Source organism: Petaurus breviceps, unplaced genomic scaffold (genome assembly GCF_028583685.1).
Source record: "Petaurus breviceps papuanus isolate PSGF00001 unplaced genomic scaffold, PetGlider_PUasm1.0 90994, whole genome shotgun sequence".
NCBI lineage: Eukaryota > Metazoa > Chordata > Mammalia > Diprotodontia > Petauridae > Petaurus > Petaurus breviceps.
The window spans coordinates 8,370,284-8,396,057 of NW_027187393.1; the positions used below are offsets into that span (position 1 = coordinate 8,370,284).

Consider the following 25,774-nt stretch of genomic DNA (forward strand, 5'->3'; position numbering starts at 1 on the left):
GTACAGAGAAGTGAGACTGAGGATTCTGCTCTGTGAACCATTTCACTGTCTTCATTCTGCCCTTAGATGGCCTGGTGGGGATCCGTGCTCCCATAATAAGGAGGCAGAAGGGATGTCTAAACAGGGCAGCCCTTCTGACTTGTTCCTGACCCAGACTAGGCATTCAGTTTCCTACCACTGCCCTGAAGATTCCAGTCCAAAAGCCCGTGCTTCTTGGTGACAGCTACAAAATTCAACAAATCCAACAACCATTTATTAAGCTCCCACTAGATGTCAGACCCCATATTCCATGCTGCAGTTATACCAATGAACAGAGACCATTTCTGCCCTGCCTTCCAGGAGATGACAATTCTGTATGTGTGTGTGTGTGTGTGTGTGTGTGTGTGCGCGAGTTTCAGGAGTGGAAGGTAGTTGGGAGGAGTTCACTGATGACACAGAGAAAAAGAGAATGTGCTATTTGCACAATGAAATAAATAGCACGCAAAATAAGATGTGATGGGGGCCAAGGAAAGATCCATACATGGTTCACTAAGCAATTCTGAGGAGGGGAACAGTGACTTCAGCAGGAGGAATCAGGGAAGGCTTCATGGAAGAGGTGTCATGTGAGCTAGGTCTTGAGTAGCCTGGGACAACTGTCTAGAGGTAGTCCTCAAGTTCAAGTAGCTCCCTCCTGAAGAACATCAGGGGACAGACTATATGTAGGCAGGACTCAAGTATCAGCTTGTATCATCTTGAAGCCATGACAGAAGCTGCTATGACCCAGCAGGGTGGTATAGTGGGAAGAGTGCTGGACCTGGAGCCAAGAGAGACTTGGTGTTGAGTCCATGACTTGATACTTACTGACTCTATTACCTTGGACAAGTCACTTAAACTTAAGGATCCTCAGTTTCCTGATCTATAGAATGGGAATAGCAATGCTTGCACTACATACTTCACAGGCTTATTGTTAGCAAAATCTTTTGCAAGTCTTAAAAAGTTCTGGAATCACTCAATCAACAAGCATTAATTAAATGATGACTTCTGAACTCTGCCAAGTATGGGGAATACAAAGTTTAAAAACAAAATGGTCCTTATACTCAGGGAGCTTAGATTTTCTCAGGAAAAACATATACATACACATAAAAATAGACATAAAATACATATAGAGGCTTGCTCTGCATCAAATTTCTGCTTCCCAAGACCTACACAGAAACTGTGAGAATTTGGGAATTTGATAGGGAAGAGTCCCTAGCAGGTATTTTTATTATTATAAAGCCCTCCTGGTTCTAGTATTTAATCTCTCTATTAATAAACACTTATTACTTGTATCAGACACTGTTACTAGGCACTAGGAATATGAGACAAAAGTGAACACAGTCCTGCTCATGTAAACCTCCAGGGTGGGAACTAGACAGCGCTAGGTCATGGGGATCCTCAGGGAGCTTACAGTCTACACAGTCTATATCCTAATGTTTCTTCCAGTTTTGAAAGTTTTATGTTCTAAGCCCTAAGGTCCCTCCCAGCTTTGATATTCTTTGATCTCTTTTCATTTTAAACCCCTAAATGGCTAGGGTTTTTCCACCCACAAGAAAATTCTGGTCTAAAACCAGAGTTTCCTGGGGGCAGATATGATATCAAAGTAGGGCAAAGCAATGAGCTCTGGACTCTGATCTGAAGCTTGTTGGCATGATCAGAATCCAATCCTCCCCAGTCCACAGTGGAGAGTGCCCATTATTCTGGAGTACATGACTTGATATGCATTTTATAAAGTAGCTGCCTGTCCATCAGAGAAGATAGCTTCCAGTCCCTACTGAGCGTGTCTGTACCATCCACTAGCCACTCCTCTGTTACTAAGGCCACACCAATCACCTTACCCTTTAGAACTGGATCCTGGCTGTGATAGCACAGCCTGGAACTTGAGTGATCCCAACTCTCTTAGGAAGCTGGGGAGGGGACTCACGGAACTCAGAACACTAACTCAGATGTCTGAAGTGCCTCAGGAACAAATTACACTTTCTACCACTGCTCAGTTGCCAGGATTCATCATACATTGCTGGGTGATGGGTTTTCACAGCTGTGGCCAGGAACTTTATCAGGGTCTCTTAAATTCTGCTTTCACAAGGTCATCCCCTTATTCAAGAATGTCTAATGTTAGGTAATCTGTCCTTTTGTTGAGGCTAAACATGCCTCTCTGTAACTTTCAAGTCAAGTCAATAAGCATTTATTAAGAGTCTACTGAATCAACTATGTGCCAGGCACTGCGCTTAAGCTCAGGAGACATAAAGAAAGGCCAAAAATGGTTTCTTCCCTCAGGCGGCTCATATTCTAATGGGAGAGTCAACATGGAAACAGGTATATCTAAACATGGTACCCAGGGTGAGTTGAGTTGGAGGTAATCTTGGAGGGAAGTATTGGATAGGCTGGGAGGGGAATAGAGAAGGGGAGTCGGGAGAAGGTGTAATGGTAAGGGAATTTAAGATCTTACCTGGCCCTTAATGGACCTCACTTGGAGTCCAACAAGAGAAGCTTGCTTAGGAGAGGCTTGTTTTTCAGGAAGGCCCATACCTTTTGTTACTTTGTAATTAGGCAGTGGGTCATGAAGGTTGTGAAGTCCTCTGACCCTGGAGAAGGCTATATACATACACACACACATATGTATGTGTGTTTATATGTATGTATACCTGAGGTGAGGTTTTGCTTTGGGGTTCACTTATGGGAAGAGTTGTATGATTTGGTCAAATGAGACTCTGGGTAGCCATTGAGGTCTCCCCGACTTTGAAAACACAGATGTTGGTGCTTCTTTCTCTGGTAACTACGTATGTATGTAATGGTCAGACAGCTAGAAGCCCTATCTGTTGAATTGTGTTATTTTCTCTGTATTTTTTGTCTTCTTGTAATTTCTGTTTGTATTTTCTCTGAAGTTCAGGGTGCTTTTCCCCCAGAACTAAGTAAATGACACACACACGTATGTATATATACACACGTATATATGTATATGTGTGTGTACATATGTTTGATTAAAGTAAAATTGTTAACCCTTTTTCAGTTGCTTTCCTTTAGAAAAGCAGATCAAAGAACCTGTGCTAGCAGCCATCCTGGGTTTGCTAAGGTACTTGCTGCTACAGAAGGATAGAGAAAGGCTTCATGAAGAAGGTGGAAATTTACCTGAGTGTTGAAGGAAGCTAGGAAAGCCATGAGGTAGAGAAAAGTTGTTCCATAATGGGGGAACAACTAAAGAAAATACAAAGTCAGGAGATGCAGTATACTGTTCAAGGAATAACCGTTTGCTTTTCATTCCATCCTCTGTGGCCAAGCTTCTTCTCTCTTCTATGTGAAAGCTCATAGGTTGAAGACAGCTATCCTTTCCCACCTTATTCTTGCTTCTCCAGGTTGAACAAAACCATTTTTCTTCAACTGAGCCTCCTATGGCATAATTTCCAGTCTCCTCCCCATCCTGGTTGTCCTCCTTTGAATATTAAATATCTGTCCTAAAATGTAGTCCCACAATTGAACACGGGGCATTGAGGTGGCTCAGTGGATAGAGTACCAGGTATAGAGTCAGGAAGACTCATCTTTCTGAGTTCAAATCTGGTCTCAGACATTTACTAGCTATGTGACCCTGGACAAGTCACTTAACCTTGTTTGACCTCAGTTTCCTCATCTAAAAAATGTGAAACCACTCCAGTATGTTTGCCAAGAAAACCTCAAATGGGGTCATGAAAAGTCAGACAACACTGAAAAATGACTGAACAACAATTATCAAGATGTGGTCTGATCAGGGCAGGGAATAGGGAGATCATTCCTCATTAAGGATGGTGTACCTATATTAATGTAATCTAAAATTGTGTTTTTTTGTTTGTTTCTCAGTTCCCCTACCACATCAAACTCCCTGGGTTTGTAATCTACAAGAACATCCAAGTCACCTGTTAAAGCCCCTCCCCCCCAAAATTTCTAAGCTTGGTATTCTGGGCATTCCATTGTTTGGTTTTAACTTTTTGATTCAATGTTACTTTCTACTTTTCTCTAGAACATATCTTCTACTATAGCTAGACAGCTCTACTTCCAAGACATGCTGCCCCTGCTAATCCCCCCACCCCCCATTTTACTAAATGCTCTCCTCAATTCCTCTCCAAATCCTACCCATCTTTCAAGGCCCATGTTGACCTACTCCATGTTGACTTCTCTCAAAGAAAATATATTAATACTTTCCTCTGAATTTTAGGCACAAACCTGCCAGGAACAATTTAAATAAATTTAGCACTGTTCTACATTCAAGCAATTCTAGCTTTATCTAAGAGAGAAAAAATCCAAACTGACAGTCTCCACATGCCCTCAGACATATAACACAAGACATTTTAAAGTAACATTTATAGAAACCTTGAAGCAGGAAAATTTCCAATAAAAATAAAACATAATTACACAGTTCAAGATTAACAATCTGCATTATCTAATAGAATGATAGTCACTTAATCTTTGGGGACACACCTGGAGAATAATTCTCCTAAAATCACTCAATCCCTCTGACCACTCCCTTCAAGGGCTTCTGCTTCCCTAAAAGCAGATTAGAGATAACCAATACCCTATAATCCCTTCAGGAAATGGAGAAAGAAGGTACTGCTTCCTTGGGTCATTACTACAATCCCTTGGGGAGGGGGGGGGGGGTGAGAAAGTAAAAAATCCTAACCAGATTGGAGCTATTTCTCCTTCAAAATTTGGTTGTCACCCTTAATCCATACTTTCCCAGGCCTTTAGCTTTTAAATACTCTCCTAAAACAAAGGGGTTAGGCCAAAGAGGAAGAAGGGAGAAAGGATTTTAGTGGAAGCCATTGTTTCCTGAGAAGTCTGATTAAGTACTGATAGTTTCCTTCCTTCAGGTAAGTCTAGGAAAGGCTTTACACTGAAATAATAAATATTTCTTAATAACTTCAATTATAATATGCTTCTACACTTCCCTAATCCAAAACCGGGAGTATCCGTGGAAGGAATCTTCAAGATCAGTCTTCTCAATCCTCATCTTTCTAGACCTTTCTGAGGCCTCTGCCACTGTCAATTCCCTTCTTCTTAATTCCTCTCTTTACTCTTCAGGGGTGGGGAACCTGGGGCCTCTAGGCCATATGTGGCCTTCTAGGTCCTCAGGTACAGCCTTTTGACTGAGTCCAAGTTTTATAGAACAAATCCTTTTATTAAGGGGATTCTGTGAAATTTGGATTGAGTCAAAGGGTTGCACTTGAGGACCTAGAGGACCATATGTGACCTTGAGGCCACAGGTTCCCCACCCCTACTCTTTTTTGACCCTTTTCTCTCCTGGTTCTCCTCCTCCTACCTGGGGGACCGCTGCTCAGTCTCCTTTGCTGGATCTTCATCCAGGCAGCTCATGACTATCATCCAATCCAATGAAATTATCATTTGTGGTAGAAGGAATGTGCACATCATTGAAATTACAGATACTTGAAATATTAAAGCAATAATCACCGTTCATATTATGGAATGCTTTTGTACTCTGAAAGTGCTTCCCATCAATGATTCTAGAATCTCAGGGTTGGAAGAGAGGGCTTAGAAGTATAGTATAAACCCTTACATGATATAAGGACTCCTTCCTCTAGCCTTTGCTTGAAGACCATCATAGGGTGAGCTCCTGGCTGGAACAGGTGGTATTCTCGTTTTATAGATAGGTTCTAGCGTAGTTTTATAGACATAAGTGATTTGTCTTAGGTTCATATAGTTTGTGATAGTCAGACCTACCAATTCCTAGCCCAAGTCTCTTTCCACTAGAACACAAATCCTACTTCAAATACTCCTGGAGATTTCAGGGAATATCAAGACTACAAAGGCTACTTTGTAGTCTAATACTACAAGACCACTTCATAGCAAAGGCTGAGTTAAGGCAGTTCAGGGGCTTGTCAAAACATGCTGAAAAATCTGTAAGAATACTAACCACTACCTTTAGTTAATGAAGTATTTGTATCCAAAGGACCTCAGAGCACAGAAGATTCTAAACATCCCAATGAAGGTAATGAATTCACTTCTAGGAAAACTGAGACACTGAGTCGTTAAGTGATTCACCCCTAAGGAGACACAGCCAGTGATTCTGTTGTCTTACAGTACGAGAATTGAAAGCAGGAATCAGAAGTAGGTAGAGAGGAAGATTCAGGAAGAAAGGGTAAGGCAGTCTGATCAGACTAGGGAGAGAAGTGGGGAGATCCTTAGACAGAAGCAGGCAAAGAGATGGATGAGGCCACAGTCTAATCCACAAGAATTGTAAAAACTCCCAGGCACATCCTTACCTAGCCTATACACTACTGTTGCATTATTTACCATAGACGGGTGCATTTCTAAGGGGCACCAGCTCACTTTGTTTATACACAAGCATAAAATAATTTAATCCCTAATGTTTTGTGGCAGCTTAGGCCAGTCTGGAGCCTAGGCAATCAAGCCACAAATATTTATCAAGTACTTATTATGTGCCAGGCAGTGTGGTGGCACTGGGGAAGCAAAGAAAGGCAAAAACAAGCCCTCAGGGAGGTTACAATCTAATGGAGGAGACAACATAGAATTAAGTAGCACATAGAAGATTCATATATAATAAGTAGAACACAGTCATTAAGGGGAATTCCCTAGCAGCTGGGGGAACTGGGGAAGGCCTTCTCAAAGAGCTGGCATTTGAGTCAGGGATTCTAAGGAGCATTCTAGGCATAGGGGACAGTCAGCACAAAGCACAGAAACAAGAGATGGGGTGTCATGTTTGAAAAACAGCAATTAGGCCAGAGAGTGTAGAGGGGAGTCAAGTATAAAAAAACCGAAAAGGTAGGATGGAGCCAGGTTGTGAAAAGCTTTAAATGCCCAACAAAGGCCATTCTATTTGATCCTGGAGGAGCTGGACAGCTCCTGATTGGCCCTCTCCTTTACTGTGGGCACACACTAAATCAGTATGAAAGGGACCCAGAGGCTATATAGGCTAACATGTCATTCCTTTATCCTTTGTTTCATTATCAATACATTATAACCAACTAAGTTCCCAAGAAGCTTAAATTGTGTCTGTCTTCATTAAATCCAAATTAAAGTATTACAGTAGGTACAGTAGATATGATAAATATCCTTGGTTCCAGGCTGCTAAGCACAGGGGATACAAATCAGACTAAGAAAGACAGTCCCTGCCCTCAAGGAGTTTACAATCTACTGTGGGAAGACACAAAAGGGGGAAGTGGAGAGGGTCAACCTATTGTTTTTTAAAGTAAGACACCAAGAACATTTCCCTTTATTAACAAGAAAAAATATCATCCACTTAAGACAAACTTTCAATTGTTCAAATGCCCAAACAAGTGGGTAGGTATTCACAGGAAATACTTCAGCCAAATTCTGAGTTTTACATTTACTGATCCATCTCCAAGCCCTTCCCCCTGACCCTCCCTCCTTCAGATTTCCTTTCCCAGCCTTCCTTTGGACTTGTTCTTTCCATACTGGACTCTGGGTCATCCTTGCCTTTTGACTTGCTCAGGGTCACATAGCTAGTAAGTGGCAGAGCAGGAAGTTCCCTGGGGAGTTTCTGTGACTCTCAAGGCCTTAGGCAGAGCTCTTCCTAAGGCAGTGAGCTGTCTCAAAGCTCCCTTTCCCTCTGTTTACAGCATTGTCTATACTCTATGTTAGGCAAGTTAGTACTTGATCTTCTACTGTCTCATTTCCTTCCCAATGACTGTTTCTTCTGTGCATTTTATCCGTCCAGCTTCATTTTAAGACCCTTGCTGACAAGGGCTGTAGTAAATATTTTGTGTCTCCCCTTTTTCCTCCTTTCCTTCCCCAAGATCAAACATGGTTCTAGACACATAGCAAACATTCAACAAAATGGACTGTATTAAACTCAATTTGCTTCTCAGTGGATTTCCTAGTTTCCCACTCTGTAGGCAGCCACTAATCAATACCATTTTATTAGAGATAAACCAGCCCAAAGGGAGACCAACACCATAGAAGTCTGCCCTTAGAAGACTTGTGTGAACTGATACAGAGCAAAAAAAAGGAGCAAAAGACTAATATAAATAACTGTAATAAAACAAATAAAAACAACATTAAAAAGCAGCAAAATTCAATTAATTGCAATGAATAATCTTACTTCCAAAGAACAGAGCCCCTCCACCCTCAACCCCTACTCCTTTCAGGAGACTGACTTGCTCTAAGTTACAGAGAGGTAGAAATAGAAAGAACAAAGCTTGGATAGCAAAGGACGTGTTCAGATCCTGCCTCTAATACTTATTACTTGTGAGACTTGCAGCAAGTCATTTAACTTCCCCTGAGTTATAGTTTCCTTGTGTATAAAATGACAAAGGTCAGAGAGATGGCCCTGAGATCCCTTTCTGGTCTATATCTCTGAGCCATAGAGAGGGAGGGGAACAAGTTTGGAATTTTACATGTATTATCAAACAGGGTGATTTTGTTATTTGGTTTTGCTTAATTTTTTTTTAAATTAAAAAGGAAGTTTCAAGGTGGGAGGAGGAAGTTTATAGGGAAATGATGTGATGTTAAAAGGGTTTCAATGAAATAAAAGTCTGCCCTCACTGCTTGTCCCTTTCAAAGTATTACACTAGACTGAGTCCTCTGAAGAGAGTCCCTTAGTATTACTTTGTTCAGAGTACTTGTCACTTCTTTCAAGCCCGGTAACAAGCCCAACTCACCCACAGTGCATACATTAACAGGCTACCTTGACCTTGATATCTGACCTTGGAAACCTGTGTTAGTTGAAAAGCAACTAACCTGGAGAGTGCTATTTACTGTCTGTGGAATCAACGGAACCAAGTCAGAGGAAAAGCAAAGCATCAGGTTGTACAAGCTGGAAGGCTGAGTTTTCCAGGGGGGAAACTATAATATCTCTGGCAGCCCTCCAGGGAAGGAAATAGGACTCAGCAGATTTTGCTGGGGAAAATGTTGGCAAGGTATGTAATTTATCACACGTTTGTACAGTGTATTAAGGCTTCTGGTATGCTTTCCTCACAAACATCTGATGAGGTAGGCAGTTCAAGTTCACATTCTTACCCCCATTTTACAGATGCAGGTCATACTCAGAGAAGAGAAGAAGCTTACCTAACCTCACACAGAGAATCTCAGAGGACTGATAATGATCATGTTGCCTGTGTCCTGACAGAGGCAATTGAGTCAGGGCACCAAATGAGATATGTATTTTTGGACACAATGTAGGAACTGGCTTTACTTGACTATGTCTATTTCCTTCTAGGGTTTTGTTTTCCTTTCCTTTGTCTCTTCTTCTCCAATAGGGAGGAAGTAAGAAGGAAAGGAAAAAAATGCATGTTAATTGAAAAAAAAAAAGGAAGAAAACAGGATTTGAAGCCAGGTCTCTAGATTCATACATAGATCCATAAGTTCAGAGAATTCAGTCTTGAAGGGATTCCCTAATTCATTGACTTGACCAAAGTCATACAAGGAATGTGGTATAGGCAGAATTTGAATCCAGGTCCTCAGGTTCTAATTCTAGTGCTCTTTCCACAGCACCATAATGCGATCCCCACATATGGACTTTCTAAATTAAACTGAGCAGAGGCTGGAGACTCAAGCTAGTGTGGAGAGGAAATGAAAGAGAGCTGAAAAAGCCCCTTTTACTTCCCCATACTCTTGTATACCCCAGCTCCTTTTCTGACTCTATCAGCTTTATGTGGACAATCTAGCACTTCTCCCCCAACCAGGCTCACCTCTCGAGGTTTATCCATCTCATGCTGAAGCACTTGCTTGGCCAGCTCTGCCTCAATCAGCCTCTGTCGGAGATCTTCATTCTCCTCCTCCAATCGGATTCTCTTCTTTTCCACGGCCTCCAGCTCATTATGCAGACGCACAGAGATGTCTTTGGAAACCTGCACACCCAGAGAAGAGACTAGGGCTGAGTGATCTGCAGAGGCTAAAGCCTCAGGCCACCCTCTAGGCCCCAGGGATATAGATGAGTCCTGGCTGCCTCTTTCATATCAATGATCTCATTGTATTTTCTTAGGTCAAAGGATTTTAAAGAAGGAAGGATATTGGAAATCACTTACTGTGACAGCCTCAAATTATAGATGAGGAAATTGAAACTGAAGCCCAGAAACAAGAATTATTTATCTAGGGTCACACAGGTAATATTAAGTATCAGCCCTGTAAAGGAAGCATCTTAAGAATCATTGTGCCCCTGTACCCCAATGAGGTCAATGATCAGAAGACGGGTCCTATATACACCAAAATATTAATGGCAGCATTTTTATGGTAGCAAAGAGCTAGAAACAAAGTAGATGTCCATCAACTGGGGAATGGCTAAACAAAATATGGTATGTGAACATAATGGACTACTTTTTACTATGCCATAAGAAATGATGAATATGAAGAATATGCAGAAGCAGGAGAAGACTTAAATGAACGGATGCAAAGTGAAGAAAGGAGGATCAGGAAGAGAGCACAATACAATGACCTTAAACCACAATAACAAAAAAATCAAAATGAAATTCTGTGTAATCAAATGGCCAAGTCCAGCCTTTCCAAGGGGAGGGGGGAGTGTTATGAAGGTGGAACATAGCATATATTTTCAGACTTGATTCATATGGTGATTGAACTCCTTTTTCCCCTTTCTTTTTCCTTTGTTTCAAGGTATAATGCTCTAGGTGGGAGGGATATATTAGGAAATGAGGTAGTATAAAAACAAAGGGGAAACAATTTTTAAGTTAAAAAAAGATTATACTGCCTTGACAGATAAGGAGACCAGCTCAGAGAAGTAAAGAGATTTGATATGCTAAATACACACAAGTAATCAGTGGCAGAACTGGGACTAATCCTCTTCTAGACCTATGGTCACACCCAGACTCCTCTTGCACCAGCAAGGTCTCCATACTCCCCCATCATCTGCCTTGGTGAGCCCCAAACAGGATGGAGGGCAGGAATGGACTGAGGCTGCATCCATACTCCACAAGGAGCTGGTCCTTAATAGGCATGAAAAGTGTGCTATTCCCGAGGTAAGAAGGAAGGGACAAATCTGACTGTTGGGTTCTTCAGAAGCCAGGAGAGGCTTCATGGGTCAGCCTCCCCTTACCACCAATTCTGACCAGTTTCATGGTAATAATACTAACAGCTCATATTTCTGTATCACTCATAATTCTGCGTTAGTTATGGTTTACAAAGCACTGTCTTCACATTATCTTGTGAAGCAGGCAATGAAGGCATGATTATTCACACTTTATGATTGACACTAAGGCTCAGGGAATCTTAGACCCTTACTTAGTATCATACAGCATGGGCCTGGAGTCGGGTTCAAATGCAGCCTCATACACTATTAAGTGTGCCACTTAACTTAGCCTCTGTTTGCCTCCTTTCCTCACCTGGAAAATAGGGAAGATAGTAGCACCTACCTCCCAGGATTGTGGTGAGGAACAAGTGAGATGATAACTGTAAAGCACTTAGCCCAGTGTCAGGCTCATAGTAAGCACTTAATGAATGTTGACTGACTGACTGTGAGCCAGATCTGATTCCAAGCCCATTATAGCAAAGTCAGAAAAAGCCTGGTCTCTTGCCCTCTGTCAAGTAAGTGAATGTTTGAAAATGAAACCTATTCAGTCCCTACCTTGATTTTAAAAATAGCCCTCTCAGAAACCATCTGAGGTTATAAGTCCTTAACATAAACTTTAAAATCTGATCAAGATCTAGCTGCAGAATACCAGCAAAGTTGCTGATGAATGGCTTTAGGCTTGGGGGGAAGGGCACTGGCCCTGCTCCAGACCATCTCTCTTGCTTCCCAATTTGGTTCTTTCCTAAGGTTCATCCCTCAGCTCACAGCTTCCCTGTGCTCCTAAACCGCACAAAGAAGAAATCAAACTACATCATACCTCTTAAACCTACTTCCCTGGGCCCCTCAATGCCAGCACTTTCCCTCTGAGATTATCTCCAATTTATCCTGGAGATATCTGGTCTATATAAAGCTGTTTGAATGTTGTTTCTCCCATTAGACTCTGGGCTCCCCAAGGGCAGGGGTGGTTTCTGCCTTTCTTTGTATCTTTGGCATTTAGTGCCTTGCACATAGTAGGCACATGATATATCTCTTTCTCTTGATTTGACTGAGACAACACAGACTTCATAGAGCAAAAAGTCCTTTGGACTGGAGAAGCAAGAGCCCGGCTTTAGTCCTAGCTCATTGTGTGACCTTGGGCAAGTCACTTCCACTTTATAGACCACACTTTGCACATTTGTAAAAAGAGGGGGTTGGATTAGGTGCTTACTGGAGTCCCTCTAGTAATAAAATTAGATGGTTCTGTGATAGAAGAGGCCTTATTTTCCACTTAATTACACATTACATCCCTTCACAAGTTCTCTGAACCTACTAGCCTGGCCTTCTTGCTGTTCTCACACATGGCATTCCATCTCGGGTCGCCATGCTTGGCACAAGCTGTTCCCCACCACTGGAATAAGTTATATCTTCACCTCCTAGAATCCTCAGCTTCTTTCAAAGCTCAACTCAGGTATCACCTCCTACAAGAGGCCTTTGCTGGCTGTCCCACTTGCTAGTGCTCTCCCCCTGAAATTACCTTGCATTTATTTTGTCAACATTTTCCGTTTAATTATATATGTTCATCCTACTAGACTATAAGCTCCATGAGGGCTTTATTTCTTTGTATCTTTAGTGCCCCCGAATAGTGCCCAGTACAAAGCAGATGTTTGTTAACTGACTGATGAATGACTATAAAGCAACAACCCTGACTTTTGTGGATGGCTTATGAAAGCAACCTCAGCACTTTTTAGAAGGGTGTGGTCTGGCAATGCAGTAGAAAGAGCCCTGGCCTTGGGGCTCAAGCTGGATGACATAGTCATTTCACCTCAGAATCTCAGCTTCCCCATCTATAAGATGGAGCTTAAAATATCTCCCCTAACTACTTGTGAGGAAAATGTGCTTTTCATAAAGAGCTACAGAAATGGGAGCTATTTTCATGATTAGAGACATGCAGTGCTGATTCTTTGAACTCAAGGCTAATTCTAGATGTACAGATAAATATATTCAATTATTGTTACTTTCTTTTATTTTTAATTTTTTTGCTTTTTGGAGGGGGGAAGGGCAGGGCAATTGGGGTTAAGTGACTTGCCCAAGGTTACACAGCTAGTAAGAATTAAGTGTCTAAGGCTGGATTTGAACTCAGGTCCTCCTGACTCCAGGGCTGGTGCTCTATTCATTGCACCACCTAGCTGCCCTGTTACTTTCTTTTAGTGGCAGCTAAGTGGTACAGTGGATGGAGTGTTGGGCTTGGAGTCAAGAAGTCCTGAATTCAAACCCAGCCTCAGATGATACCAGCTGTGTGACCTTGGGCAAGTCACTTATATTCAGTATGCCTTAGTTTCCTTAACCTGAAAATGGGGGTTATAATAGCATCTACCTAATAGGACTGTTATGAGGATCAAATGAGATAATAATTGTAAAGTCCTTGGCATGGTTCCTGGTACACAAATAGGCATTTAGTAAATGCTTGATGATTGTCATGTAATATTGTGAACTGTAGTTTTTTATGTATATATGTTATCCCTCTATTAGACTGTGAATTCCCTGAGGGCAAGAATGGGGTCTGATCTAAAGTTTATATCTAAATTTTATATTTCCCCCAGCACCTATCATAGTGTTTTGCATACAGCAAACCCTAAATAGATGTGCTGTGAGCTAAACCAAACTCCTAAAATTTTCAGAATACAAAAATGATTTACACATCATGGGATGTGGGTGGCTTGGACTGCTGTGGGTATGTGGTAAGTGGCAGAGGCCTGAGGGCCTGTAAGGATAAGCTGGCAAGATAAGTCAGCTTAAATCTCACTGGAAGCCCCCTTAAAAACCATTGCAGAGTCACCCTGATAAATCACATCCCCCCCCTCTGTGGAAATCCTGCACTCATCCTCTAAGAACTCCCCAGGCCAACCCCCAGATTTCCCTTGAAACAAGGCCCACGTGGACATTTCATCAAAGTTTCATTCCTGGATAGTGATGTTTCTCCCACGCCCTATACAGGGATAAGGGCTGCTAGAAGACATGTAACAGGAATGTGAATGAGGTCATGGTTTTCTAAGCCCTGAAGGAGGAGGAGGGAAACAGCTGCCACTAACTAGGGGATTAGCCAATTAAAATCCAAACATGCAAGGCAAGTCTCTGGATTAGGGACTATTCTGACTTCCTGAACCCCCAACCACTATGCATAACCTTCACATGCCAGAGCTGTCTCCCTGTGTGACCCAAACCTCAACTCTTCCACTCACTTCACTTACCAGATTCTTCTCTGGGAAATATGGCTCCTGGGAAGCAAAACTAAGGGACTTAATAGGAAGGTACTTTGTTTCATACAGAGCCTACAGAATTGCCTGGGATTTTGAGAAAGAATTTCCTAAAAGAACTTCCTATCTCCACTCTCTCAACTCTAGTTCAACCTTTATATAATGCTTGAAGCATCTTCCTTACTCATAGATTTGGTCATTTTGCTGCTCTGCTCAAAAATCTTCAATGACTCCCTATTACCTATTGAGTAAAATTCAAATTCTTCCACCTAGCAGTCAGAGTCCTTCATAATTTGGTGCCACCCAGTGTCTCCAACCTTATTTTCTACCACCATCATCCCTCCATTCACTCTACAATCTGGTTCAACTGGATGACTCTGCCCCTTAAACATATGCTATGCACCCTGCCTTTGCTTATATTGCCCCCTCTCCAATTTCACCACTACATTGTGAAATTTAATATATATTTTCCCCCCTCCAAAACAAATTGCACATGACAGAAGGTCATGGCTTCATATTCGATCTTTTCTTTTGTTCTTTCTATATTTAAATGCTTGCATTTGGGGACAATGTTAATTCATGTTTTTTAAAGTCTTTTTTTTTTTTAAGAGAAGGTTCCCTCTTTGTCTTTCCTTGCAGTATTCCTGCCTATCCTTAAAGTTCAACTCAAATACAATCACCTTCAGGAAACCTAGCCCCTTGGCCCTCATAACGCTCTTTTCTTCTGCACAAAGCAAAGGGAAAATGGTAGATACTATGCCTAGGTCCAGAGAGGCTAGGAAGGTACTTTAATCTCTCCCCCCATCGTCAACCCCCATCTCAATAGTCTACATTTAGAGGAAAACAGGCAAGAAGTGCCTGGATGGAGAGAAATCTTCCAATCCAAGATTCAGCAGCCTCCTTAGCAATAAGTGCTATTCTGAAGCATAAATAATGCTGATTGAGTGCACCAAGTGGGCAAAATGGGAACGGGAGGAAGAAGGAAAAAAGGAGGGAAAGAAGAGATCAGGAGGAAGAGAGGAGACGTGATAAGGAAAGGACAGGACAGGAGAGGAGAGAATGTAACAAACATCTTAAAGTATTTCCTATGCGAGGAGTACTGAATACAGACAAGATAGAGATGTCAAAGGTGGAAAGGAATAGCCTCTGGTAACAGTTCCTTGATGCCCATTCTTAAAGGTCTGCCATTATAGGTGCCTACCTGATAGGAATCTAGCTTGAACAGATCCCAACATACCATGGTTAGTATATCCACTATATCTCAAATATCCCTAACAGGAAAACCCCTCCCACAGGCTCTCTACCTAGAGAGATCTTCCCCACCCTGAAGTTGTATTAGGATACTCATCTCCTCCTCAGACTCTTCCCTGCCCATCCTATTCCTCGGCAATCTCTCTCTCCCTCTCCTTCTCCTCTGACATCCTAAACATTTTTTGTCATTTGCCACATATCTTGTACTGTTAGCTGACTTTTCATGGGTGGATATCTAATCTTCCCAAGTAGGTTTTAAACCCTCTAAACGCAAAAACTAGGTCTTAAAACTTGCTTGGGATCCCTCACTGCACCTAGCATGGGGGAGGGGCATCCTCCCCTAAAGAACATGCGCAAGACACAAAATGGTCAATTGCTGGATTGCTTAATAATACCCGGAACTCCTAGCATATCAGGACAGTTCACTCAAAGGCATACAGTAAAGAGGGGGCATGGAAGGACAGAGATAATTGGGGGAACACTGATGTACTAAGCATCACTCAGCCTGTGCTCAATGGAAACTAGGCAAAGGAGCCAATACCCAGCCAAATGTGATCCCTCAGGCCAAAATCCTCAGCATGCTCTCAAACTCAAAGTAAATGGCATTGTCAGGAACAAGCCTTCCCAAAACAAGACTGGGCATATTTCTGATGGGCCAGGACATCCTGGGCTATAGCCATTGTGGAAACTTTCTTACTTGATCCCCAAGGAGAACAGGTTATATCACACACCACCTGGACAATGCAAGATTATTCTTTAGGCTGGTAACATCCTACATCCCACGAGGGATTCTCAGAGTGCCTGAGCTCCAGAAGTCTAATGAACAGGTACCCTGCAGTCTGGGATCTGGCCACTCTCTCTGCCTACTGAATTTCTCTCAGTCTTTTAAAGCTCAGCTCAAATGTCAGTTCCACCAGGAAGCTTCAGAAGTCACACTGGCTCTGGATCCAGAAGATCTGGGCAGGTACATTGACTACCTGTGTAACCTTGGGCAAACAACTTAACCTCTTTAGGTAATAGTTTCTCCATCTATAAAATGGGCTAGGTGCCCTGAGGTTCCTTCCAGCTCTAAATTTATGAACTTATGATCTTTTCCCATCCCTGATCCTCCAAGACTGAACTTCCCTCTCAGACCTAATACAGCACTCTACCTCTCAAATGTATTTACTAAATATATCATGGATTATTGTTATATAAATTTGTCTTGGTCCACTGGAATGTAAGTTTCCTGAGAGCAGGCACTATATCTTATCTACATTTTCTATCCCCTACTTCCTAGTATAAGGAGGCATTTAGTAAATGTTTAATGAGTGAATGAATAAATGAAGTGAAGAGCTCTTTTCTGATGACTCACCTTGACATCCTGCTCCAGGCTATGAATGAGCTCCCCATCCACCTGGCCTGTCTGGGCCACTCGGAGGCTGCGCCGTTCTGCTTTGCGTAGACGGTACTGCAGGATACGGCAGGTCTTGCTGGCTTGGTCCAGTTGCTGTCGTAGTTCCTGGAGCTGGTAGACATCCTCCTCCATGTAGACATCTCGCATCTCTAGCATCTCAGCCCGCAGCTCCTCGATCTCATCCTAGAGAGAAGAAGATGAAAGCTTCAGTCCTGCAGTGTCCCCTCTGTCCTGGTCACTATTTCCTAACTGGCCTCCCTGCTGTCTCCCTAGCCCCACACAACTGGGCCTTTTCCACAGCCAGAGTTACTGAGCTCTGGTGATATGTTGTGCCCAGAACTACAATGGGGCAGGGGGTGGAAGGGCCTAAAAAGATGGAAAAGCAAGAGACCAGGGCACAAAGAAGCTTTCAACCTAGCTGAGAGAGAAGTTCAGAAACACAAAACAATAAGCAGAGGAAGCATGTTGTGGTTTAAATAGCTCTGGACTTGGGCACCAAACTATGTGACCTTGGGCTACTTAAATCAATCTCTCTCAGGCCGTTTCTTCATCTGTAAAAGGGAGGTAATGATATCTGTACAATCTACCTCATAAGGTTTTAGTGAGGTGTACTATAAATGAAAAGGACTCTAGAAATTATAAAGTTATTCATAAGAAGAAAGTATATAATCAAAGTTAACATCACAGGACTTGGAGCTCAAAGGGCCCTTAGAGACCATCTAAGCGAATCTTCTTTATTTCATAGAGAAAGAAACTGAGGCATAGAGAAGGGAAATACCTGCCCAAAGTCATACAAGTAAGGGCAGTTAAGAACTGAACCTGGATCTTTTGAGTTCAAGTTTAGGGGTCTTTATACTGCCCTATGATCCCTCTTCAATCCTGCAAAGACCCACAATTCATCTCAGTCAGGTTTTTTAACCTGTTTTTTCTCATGGATTCCTTTGGGCAATCTGGGGAAACCAAGACTCGAACTCAGAATCACATTCTTAAATGCATAAAGTAAAAATAGATAGGATTATAAAGGAAACCAATTCTATAGTAATATAGTTAGAAGAGATTTATAAAAAATCTAGGTGAATTTTATAGCTCTATCGTTGCCACTCACAGCTCATTCCCAAGAAGGGCAGCTTAGTTTACAGACAGATGCAAACTGTCCTCTACCACTCCCTGATGCCCAAGCTTATCTCTTGTTCCCTCCCTGAATCTAAAATTCTTTTTGTATCATTCTGGTCAGAACCCTATTTGACACAAACCAATGTGAGGAGTGAGGAACCAAAGCTGGAAATGAAAAGAGGAAGTGAAATACTTTGTATCATCTCAAGTTGGAGAAGTGAGGAAAAAGAAATAATACACAATATCCCAGGAAGGAGATACACAGTTACCTGCTTAGGACAACCTTGATGGAAAGAATGGATGAGTCGAAACAGTTACCAGGTCTGGGGCCTGTTAGATATTGGAGGGTAGGGGAGAAGGTACTAGACACCTGACATTAAGTATTTGAAGAATTATTTTGGAGAAGAGGGATCAGACTCCTTTGGCTTGACCTCTAAAAGCAGAACTAAAAGCAACATTGAAAGTTTTAGGGAATTAGACTTCAGCTGAATAATGATGACGATGATGGTGATGATAATGACTTCTAGGAGATATGGCAATCAGGAAAAGGAATGGGCTTCCTCTCAAAAAAGTAAATCTCATCATCCTTGGAGGTGCCTGTTCCAAGAAGAAACTGGATGATCACCTGCAATGGAAGTGAGGTCAGACTCGACATCTTCCAAAGTTCCTTCTACCATTGAGTTGTCTGTGATTGTCTCCACTCCTTAGCAGGAGAGAAAAGAACTGGGGTCCAGAGAAGAGAAAATATCTAAGAAGTATGAGTGTGGGGGGAGAGGGGAGCCAAGAGCATCAAAAGCTACAGGTGGGTCAAGGAGGAATGAGGAAAGGTCATTGGCTTCTATGGATCGGCAATTACGAAATCAATAGTAGCCGCCTTGGAGAGAGCTGTTTCGGTTGAGCAGCAGAGTTGGAAGCCAGACTACAAAGGGCCTGAAAAGTGAGTGGGAGGTGAGGAAATGGGTGTAGATGATTCTTTCTAGGAATTTGGCTGTGAGGAGGGGTGTAGGATGATGAAGGGGTAGCAGGGTCAAGTAATGATTTTTTTTTTTAGAAGAATGGGGGTGGCCTGGATATGTTTATACAGATTGAGTTAGCTTTCTTTTTTTCCTTTTTAGCAGCCACATCACATTGTTGAGAACACTGTAATCAAACCAAATACCCACATCTTTTTTCATGACTGTTTCCAAGCTAGGTCTCTCCCATTCTCTATTTATATGATTGATTTTTTTTCTAATCTAAAGTGGAGGACTTCCATATTAAGTCACTTCTGGTTCTTGCTTATTAAATTTCTTATTGGTTCCGACCTAGCCATCCTCCTGAACTTCACTCCCTGGGGCCCCAGCAATGGGTGGGCTCTTGGCTCTACAGAGAGAAGTTAGCCAGCTGCAGTCAAAATGTAGGTCAGCAGAGCCTGGCACGGCTCACCACGTGAGGGGACTGAATCGACAATACGGGGCTTGTGGCTGTCACAGGCTATGTCTCTGGCAGACAATCCCAGGGTCTGTGCTAGATGGGCTCCCCCCAGTCTCTGGGTGATGGAGCAGACAAACAGAGAGGGTTACACTAAGGAGGAGAGGGGAGCTGGGGAGCCCCATAAAGAGTTCTTAGCATTCAGTGGGAGCTCTCAGGGAGGGGACGATCAGCCAGCTGGAGGCTGATCTGATCAGTGGAAGCTGATGCTCCTCTGAGTTCCTGTTTCTGAGCTGTAAAATGACAGCCTTTCAGTGTATGATTACAATGTCCTGGGGGTGTCACCGCTTCTGCATTACCTTGGTTCCCTTTGCCAAACTGTGGCCAGTGCTGGAGGGAGTGACAGCTATTGTGAAGAAAGGAGTAGGGCTGGCTTGAGGGAATTCCTGTAAGGCCTGTTCTTTGGATCTACACTTCCATGTAATGAACCTTGAAGTACCTACTAGGTTAGAAAAGAAAAGGCCCTTCAAGTACTAGGGGTACGTAGACAAGACACAGGTCTTCGCCTCAAGGAACTTATCATCTAACAGTGAAGATGAAACAAAATACACAATTTTCATACAAAGGAGAATGAGGTAAGCAAAAAGAAGAATGCAAGACAAGGTGTTTATGAAACACCTGAGGAAGAGAATACTTTCAGTCTGGTGAATGGGGAGGGTAGGAAGAATCAGGCAAGGTTTCCTGGAGAAGGTACCATCTGAGTTGGGATTTGAGGAAAGGGAGGAACTTCAGCAAATTAGAGGCAGCTAGGTGTTGCAGTAGATAGAGTGCCAGGCCTGTAGTCAAGAAGTTTCATTTTCCTGAGTTCAAATCCAGCTTCAGACACTTATTAGTTGTGTGACCCTGGGCAAGTCACTTAACCCTGTTTGCCTCAGTTTCTTCCTCTGTCAGATAAGCTGGAGAAGGAAATAGCCAACCACTCCAGTATCCTTGCCAAGAAAACCCCAAATGGGGTCATCAAGAGTTGGACACAACTGAGCAACAAAAATAGTGTCAGGTACTGTACTAGTCACTGGGAATATACCTACTTTAAATGCAAGACAGTTCCTGCCCTCAAGAAGCTTATATTCTACTGCACAGAGACTGGAGAAAAGGAGTATATTTTAAGGGTAGTGGACAGAATGAACCAAGGAGAAGAAGTAGGTAGAATGGAGGGTGCAGAGAGGGAAGCAGAGTATTTCAATTCGGCTAGAAAAGAGAATACATGAAGCATGAGATAAGGCTGGCCGGTAGGGTGGAGCTAGGCTATGGAAGGCCTTGAATGACAGAGTCAGTACTATAATTCTGCTACTTTTTATTCTCTACACTCTATGATATAGTCCAACTGGCCTTCTTACTACTCCTCACACATAGCATCCTTTCATTTCCTATCTCCATGTCTGCTGCTTGGCAGGCTGTCTCCCCACCCCTTCCCCTAGCCCCCACTCCTGGAATGAACTCCCTCCCTCACCTCTGCCTCTTCTAATTCTCTAATTTCCTTCAAAGGTCAGCACAAGCTCCATCTTCTACAGGAAGCTTTATCCAATTCTTTTGAACTCATACGTCCCCCCCATTAAAAATTTCCTTATATTGATTTTTATACACTTATACATGTCATCTTTTCAGAAGAATATAAAGCTTCTTGAGGGCAGGATGATGCTTCATCTTTATCTTTGTATCCTCAGCACCTGGCATGTAGGTAAGTGCTGAATAACTTCATGTTGGTTTCAGTTTTGTGAAATTTAGGAAATCACATAAGTTTCTGAGTCTCAGTCTTCTCATCTTTAAAATGATACTTTTAAAACCTAATTCCCTCACAACTTGTGAGGGAAAAGCTTTGTCAATCCTCAAGTCCTAATGAAATGTGAGCTTTATTTTTATGATGTATAATATCAAATTGCAAAACACAGTGCTATGTGAAGCCCAAGAAGGAAGGTAATTACTGATCAGAAGAACCAGGAAGGACAACATAAAGGAGACGCCTCCAGGGTCATAGGGTACAGCCCTACAGGAGATTTATAGAAGAACATTTGCTCTCCCTGTGAGGCTACTCATGTCACTTAACCTCAGAGCTTTGGTTCCCTGGTATTTGAGTTAAATGATTTCAAAGGGCCCATTCATCCAGCTCTTTACAATCTATGATACTGATCCTACAAAGCTAGGCAGAACAGTGGATAGAGTAGCTGGCTTCGAGTCAGGAAGACCTGAGTTCAAATCCAGCCTCAGACATGTACTAGCTGTGTGACCTTAGATAAATCACTTAATCCTGTTTGCCTCAGTTTCTTCATCTGTAAAATGAGCTGGACAAGGAAATGGAACACCATTCCAGTATCTCTGCCAAGAAGACCCCAAATGGGGCCATAGAGAGCTGGACACAACTGAACAACAGCAAGATGATTCTTTTCCAAGCTAATAATGCCAGTGGGATCCAAAAAGCAAAACCTGATAAAATAGGATGGGGGAGACCTAAGCAGATGAGTATCATTGAGAAGTAAAGTGGGGCCTTCCACATCTCATCTCTGCAGGATGGGATCTCAGGCAGGAAATGGGATGAGCAGTCTGGGAACAAATGAGAAGGAATCAAGTTGTTGCCTTGTTTTTTTTTTTTAATTTATATTCTTTTTTCTTTCATTCATTTTTCTTTTTTTTTTTTTGCCTTTGGGAGGGGAGAAGGCAAGGCAATTGGGGTTAAGTGACTTGCTCAAGGTCACACAGCTAGTAAGTGTTAAGTGTCTGAGGTTGGATTTGAACTCAGGTCTTCCTGATTCTAGGGCCAGTGCTCTATTCACTGCGCCACCTAGCTGCCCCAGTTCTTGCCTTTTTTTTTTTAAACAGGGGTTTGATTTAATTCTGCTCAATCTTTCCTAGAAGACATATAAGTATAAAAATTATGAACTACTTCAAAGAGCCCCTTCTGTCTTCCTCTGCAGCAAGTCCTTCCTTTCTTCCCTTCCTATCTCTTCATATAAACCCTAAAATCTTTTCTCTGCTTCCTTTCCCCAAAAGTACAAAGAGGAGGCCCAGGCTGCCAAGGGAGATGCTCCTGATGAAGAGAGGGGCAGGAGGGTCTGCCCTGCCTGGGGACTGGGACTTGGCTGTCGACAGGAAGGTAAGTGCTGTTCACAGCCTGCCAGATGCCTCAGAGGACAGCTAGTCCATTTGGCACCTACCAGGAATCACCTGTCCACATGATCTCCCTAAAAAGCAGCCATTAAATCCTGAGCTCCTGGAGGACAAATTGTCTTTTGCCCCTTTTTGTGTCCTTAGTGCTTAGTACAGAGGCTGGCGCATAGTAGACAATTAATAAATGCTTAGTGCCTGGCCATTCAGCCTTGGCTTGAATACTTACAGTCACAGAAGGGCATCTCCCTCCCCTGAGGCAGCCCATGTCACTCTGGGGCAGCTGTTCTGCAGGGACAGTTCTCCTTACAAGGAGCTGAAAGCTACTTCTCTGCAGAGCCTCCACGATGTCTAGTTCTGTGGTCTGGCACCAGGCAGGACAAATTGAATGCTGCTGCTTCCATATGAAGCCCCTTCCATTCAATTTCAACAAACATTTGTGAAATACCTACTATGTGTGGGGCATTGTGCTAGGCGGAGGTTCTGACAAAAATAAAAAATAGTTCCTGTCAGAAAGGAGCTTGTACTGTACATTCAGACCCTCGAAGATAGCAATTCAACTCAATTAGATGATCACCTACTATATGTTAGGTACTAGGGAAGACATAGTATTTTAAAAAGTCACAGTCCATGTCTTCATAGAGCACATAGTCTAAAGGGGATTAAGAAAAAGAACCCCATAGGGATAATTATAATACAGAAGATTGCATTGTGAGTGTATTAAAGAGAAGTAAGACAAAGGACAATTTGAAGGGGAATAGAGAAGGGAGAAATCAGGAAAGACTTCCTGCAGGAGGTGGCATTTCAGTTAGAATATAAAAGATGGTTATGAATTCAACAAGTGAAGAAGAGGAAGGAGGAGGCAGTGTACATATTACAATGGAAATAGCATTGACTTTGGAATAAGAGCAAATGGATTTGAACCCTGGTTCTGCCACTTAATACTTCTATGTGACCTTGGGCAAGTCATTTAACTTCCTGGGGCCTCAACTGCTCATCTACAAAGTGAGACAGTTGAACTAGATGACAACTAAGGTCCTTTCTAGCTCTAGATATGTGAGCCTACAAGGCCATTCTAGGGATGGGGAGTAGCATGAGCAGAGATACAGATGCAGGACTACAGACCCTTTCCAGCTCAGGAAACAGACCAGCTTGGCTAGAGTGTGCCCAAGAGCCTTCTGTTTCTTCCATCACTATCTCAGCCTTGCTCCTCTCCCTTGATTCTTCACTGCAAATGTTTTCTACAGCACTTTGGCAATTCCTCCATTCAACTATGGCAGACATTTCCACTACTTAAAATTCCGGGAATTCTGTACAGATGGGACTGATTGGGGGGGAGGGGGACACTGTCCCTCTAGTAGCAAGTCTCTTGCTGCCATACCAAGATGAGATCCTGCCCCACCCAGGGCTGAGGGACTCAATTCACCCCCATCCCATGGGCCAGCCAACATTCCAGAGAGAGGGAAAACCCCTGGCATGAAGGTATAGCAACAATGCCAACGAATGGAGTAGCCCAGTAAAGGAAATGGATTCCTGACAATGTTCAACACCTGTATGAACTGAGGGGCTAGCTATGGAATTGGAATAGCTATCCTCTGATATACCATCAAACTCTGAGATTCAGGGATTATTTCCCTCAAGTGAGTGGCTTCCCCTCCCTGATTTTCCCAGTATGCACTTGACCAATCAGGGGCTAATGGAGCCAGCAGGCAGTTTCCATGGCAACAACGGTAGGGACAGACATGCCTGAGATCTTGATGTGACTCAGAGCTGTATTAGTCTGTTTTCCCAACAGAGCAGGAGGGTGTGAACATGGGACTTGATTCACTGAGCTCCCTCCAGCAGCCCAGTCTGGGCACCAGCCAAAGAGTTGTCAAGGAAAGGTTAGAGGACCTTCCCACTCACCTCCAGACATACTAAGCACATTCCCCCTTCTGTGATACTCCACCTGGAGTACTCACCTTGCTCCTCTCTCCATATCCAAATCCTATCCATCCTTCAAAATCCACCTTAGTTTCATCTCCTCCAAAAAGCCCTTCCCCCACTTGCTATTTTAATATATTCTTCCACTACCTTTGACCTTTGGCAAATCACTTACCTTCTTACTTCTGACTGGTGAGTCTTTACCTTTTCTGACTCTGCTCTGACCCACCAGCCACATTTAAGTAATGTTGCCCCACTCCCCCCTTCTACCTCTTACTCTAGGAACAGTAATCAAATCAACACTGCCATTCTGAAAAAGGACATGCCATTTGCTATGATTCTAGTCACTATTGCTTCCACTTCCCTGACCAAAACATCCCTCCCTGGCCACCACTCCATCATCTGGGTTTGCTTCCTCTATTAGGATGGATAAGTGTGCCTTGAGGACAGAGGCTATTTCGCTTTCTCCCCAGTACTTTTCAGTACAGTTCCTGATTTTTCATTCACTCATTCATTCTCTGGGTCTCAACTGCCTCACTTAAAAAGATGAGGTTGGACTCTTTGTATTCCCAGCACTTAATACAGAACATAAGTACATGTTTACCAATTGACTGGCCAATAAACACTGCATGTCCTCCTAGGTCCCTTCCAGCCTAACTCTATGATCTTACCTACTGGATTATGGACAAGACTTGGAATCAGGAGAACTGGGTTCAAATACTGCTTCAGAAACATAGCTATGTGATCATTAGAAAATCACTTACCCTCAGTCTTCCTTATCTGTAAAATGGAGATAATAATTCTCTCTCTACCTACACCAAAGTTGCTGTGAGCTTTACAAACCTTGAAGTGATATAAATTATTTGAGATATTATTATCAAACCTCTGGATTTTAGTCTGGGTCACACCATGTAATTCCTGAATATGGACATTCTCAAATTGTTTCATGTGTGTCTTGGTTCCACAACAAGGTTATGACAATCTCAAGGGAGGGGACTTTGGCTTGAGATGCATGTGCAGTGTTTTGGAAACCTTAAAACATTACATGAAGGACCTGATTTCAAATCCAGCCTCAGACACTTGACACACTAGCCATGTGACCTTGGGCAAGTCACTTAACCCCAAATTGCCCTGCCTTCCCCCATCCAAAAAAGAAAAAAATACATGAATATCAACTAAGACATAAAAATGTTAGAGCTACCAGGAATTTTAGGGACCATACAGCTCAGTCTCTTCATTTTACATATGGGGAAACTGAGGCTCAGAGAAGTTAGTGGCTTTTTATCT

At 42.7% G+C, this 25,774-nt stretch overlaps 1 protein-coding gene across 3 annotated transcripts in view; it reads right to left on the bottom strand.

The window, feature by feature from the left end:
* The window catches only part of MTCL2 (microtubule crosslinking factor 2), a 135,873-nt gene that overhangs the window by 79,989 nt on the left and 30,110 nt on the right, over positions 1-25,774 (bottom strand). For all 3 annotated transcript variants that reach the window (XM_069077800.1, XM_069077802.1, XM_069077801.1), the window contains exons 2-3: positions 16,841-17,065; positions 9,672-9,830 (exon numbers count right to left, since the gene is read on the bottom strand). In XM_069077800.1, the coding sequence (XP_068933901.1) occupies positions 9,672-9,830; positions 16,841-17,038 (357 nt within the window). In that variant the 5' untranslated portion in view covers positions 17,039-17,065. The remainder of the gene's footprint in view (positions 1-9,671; positions 9,831-16,840; positions 17,066-25,774) is intronic.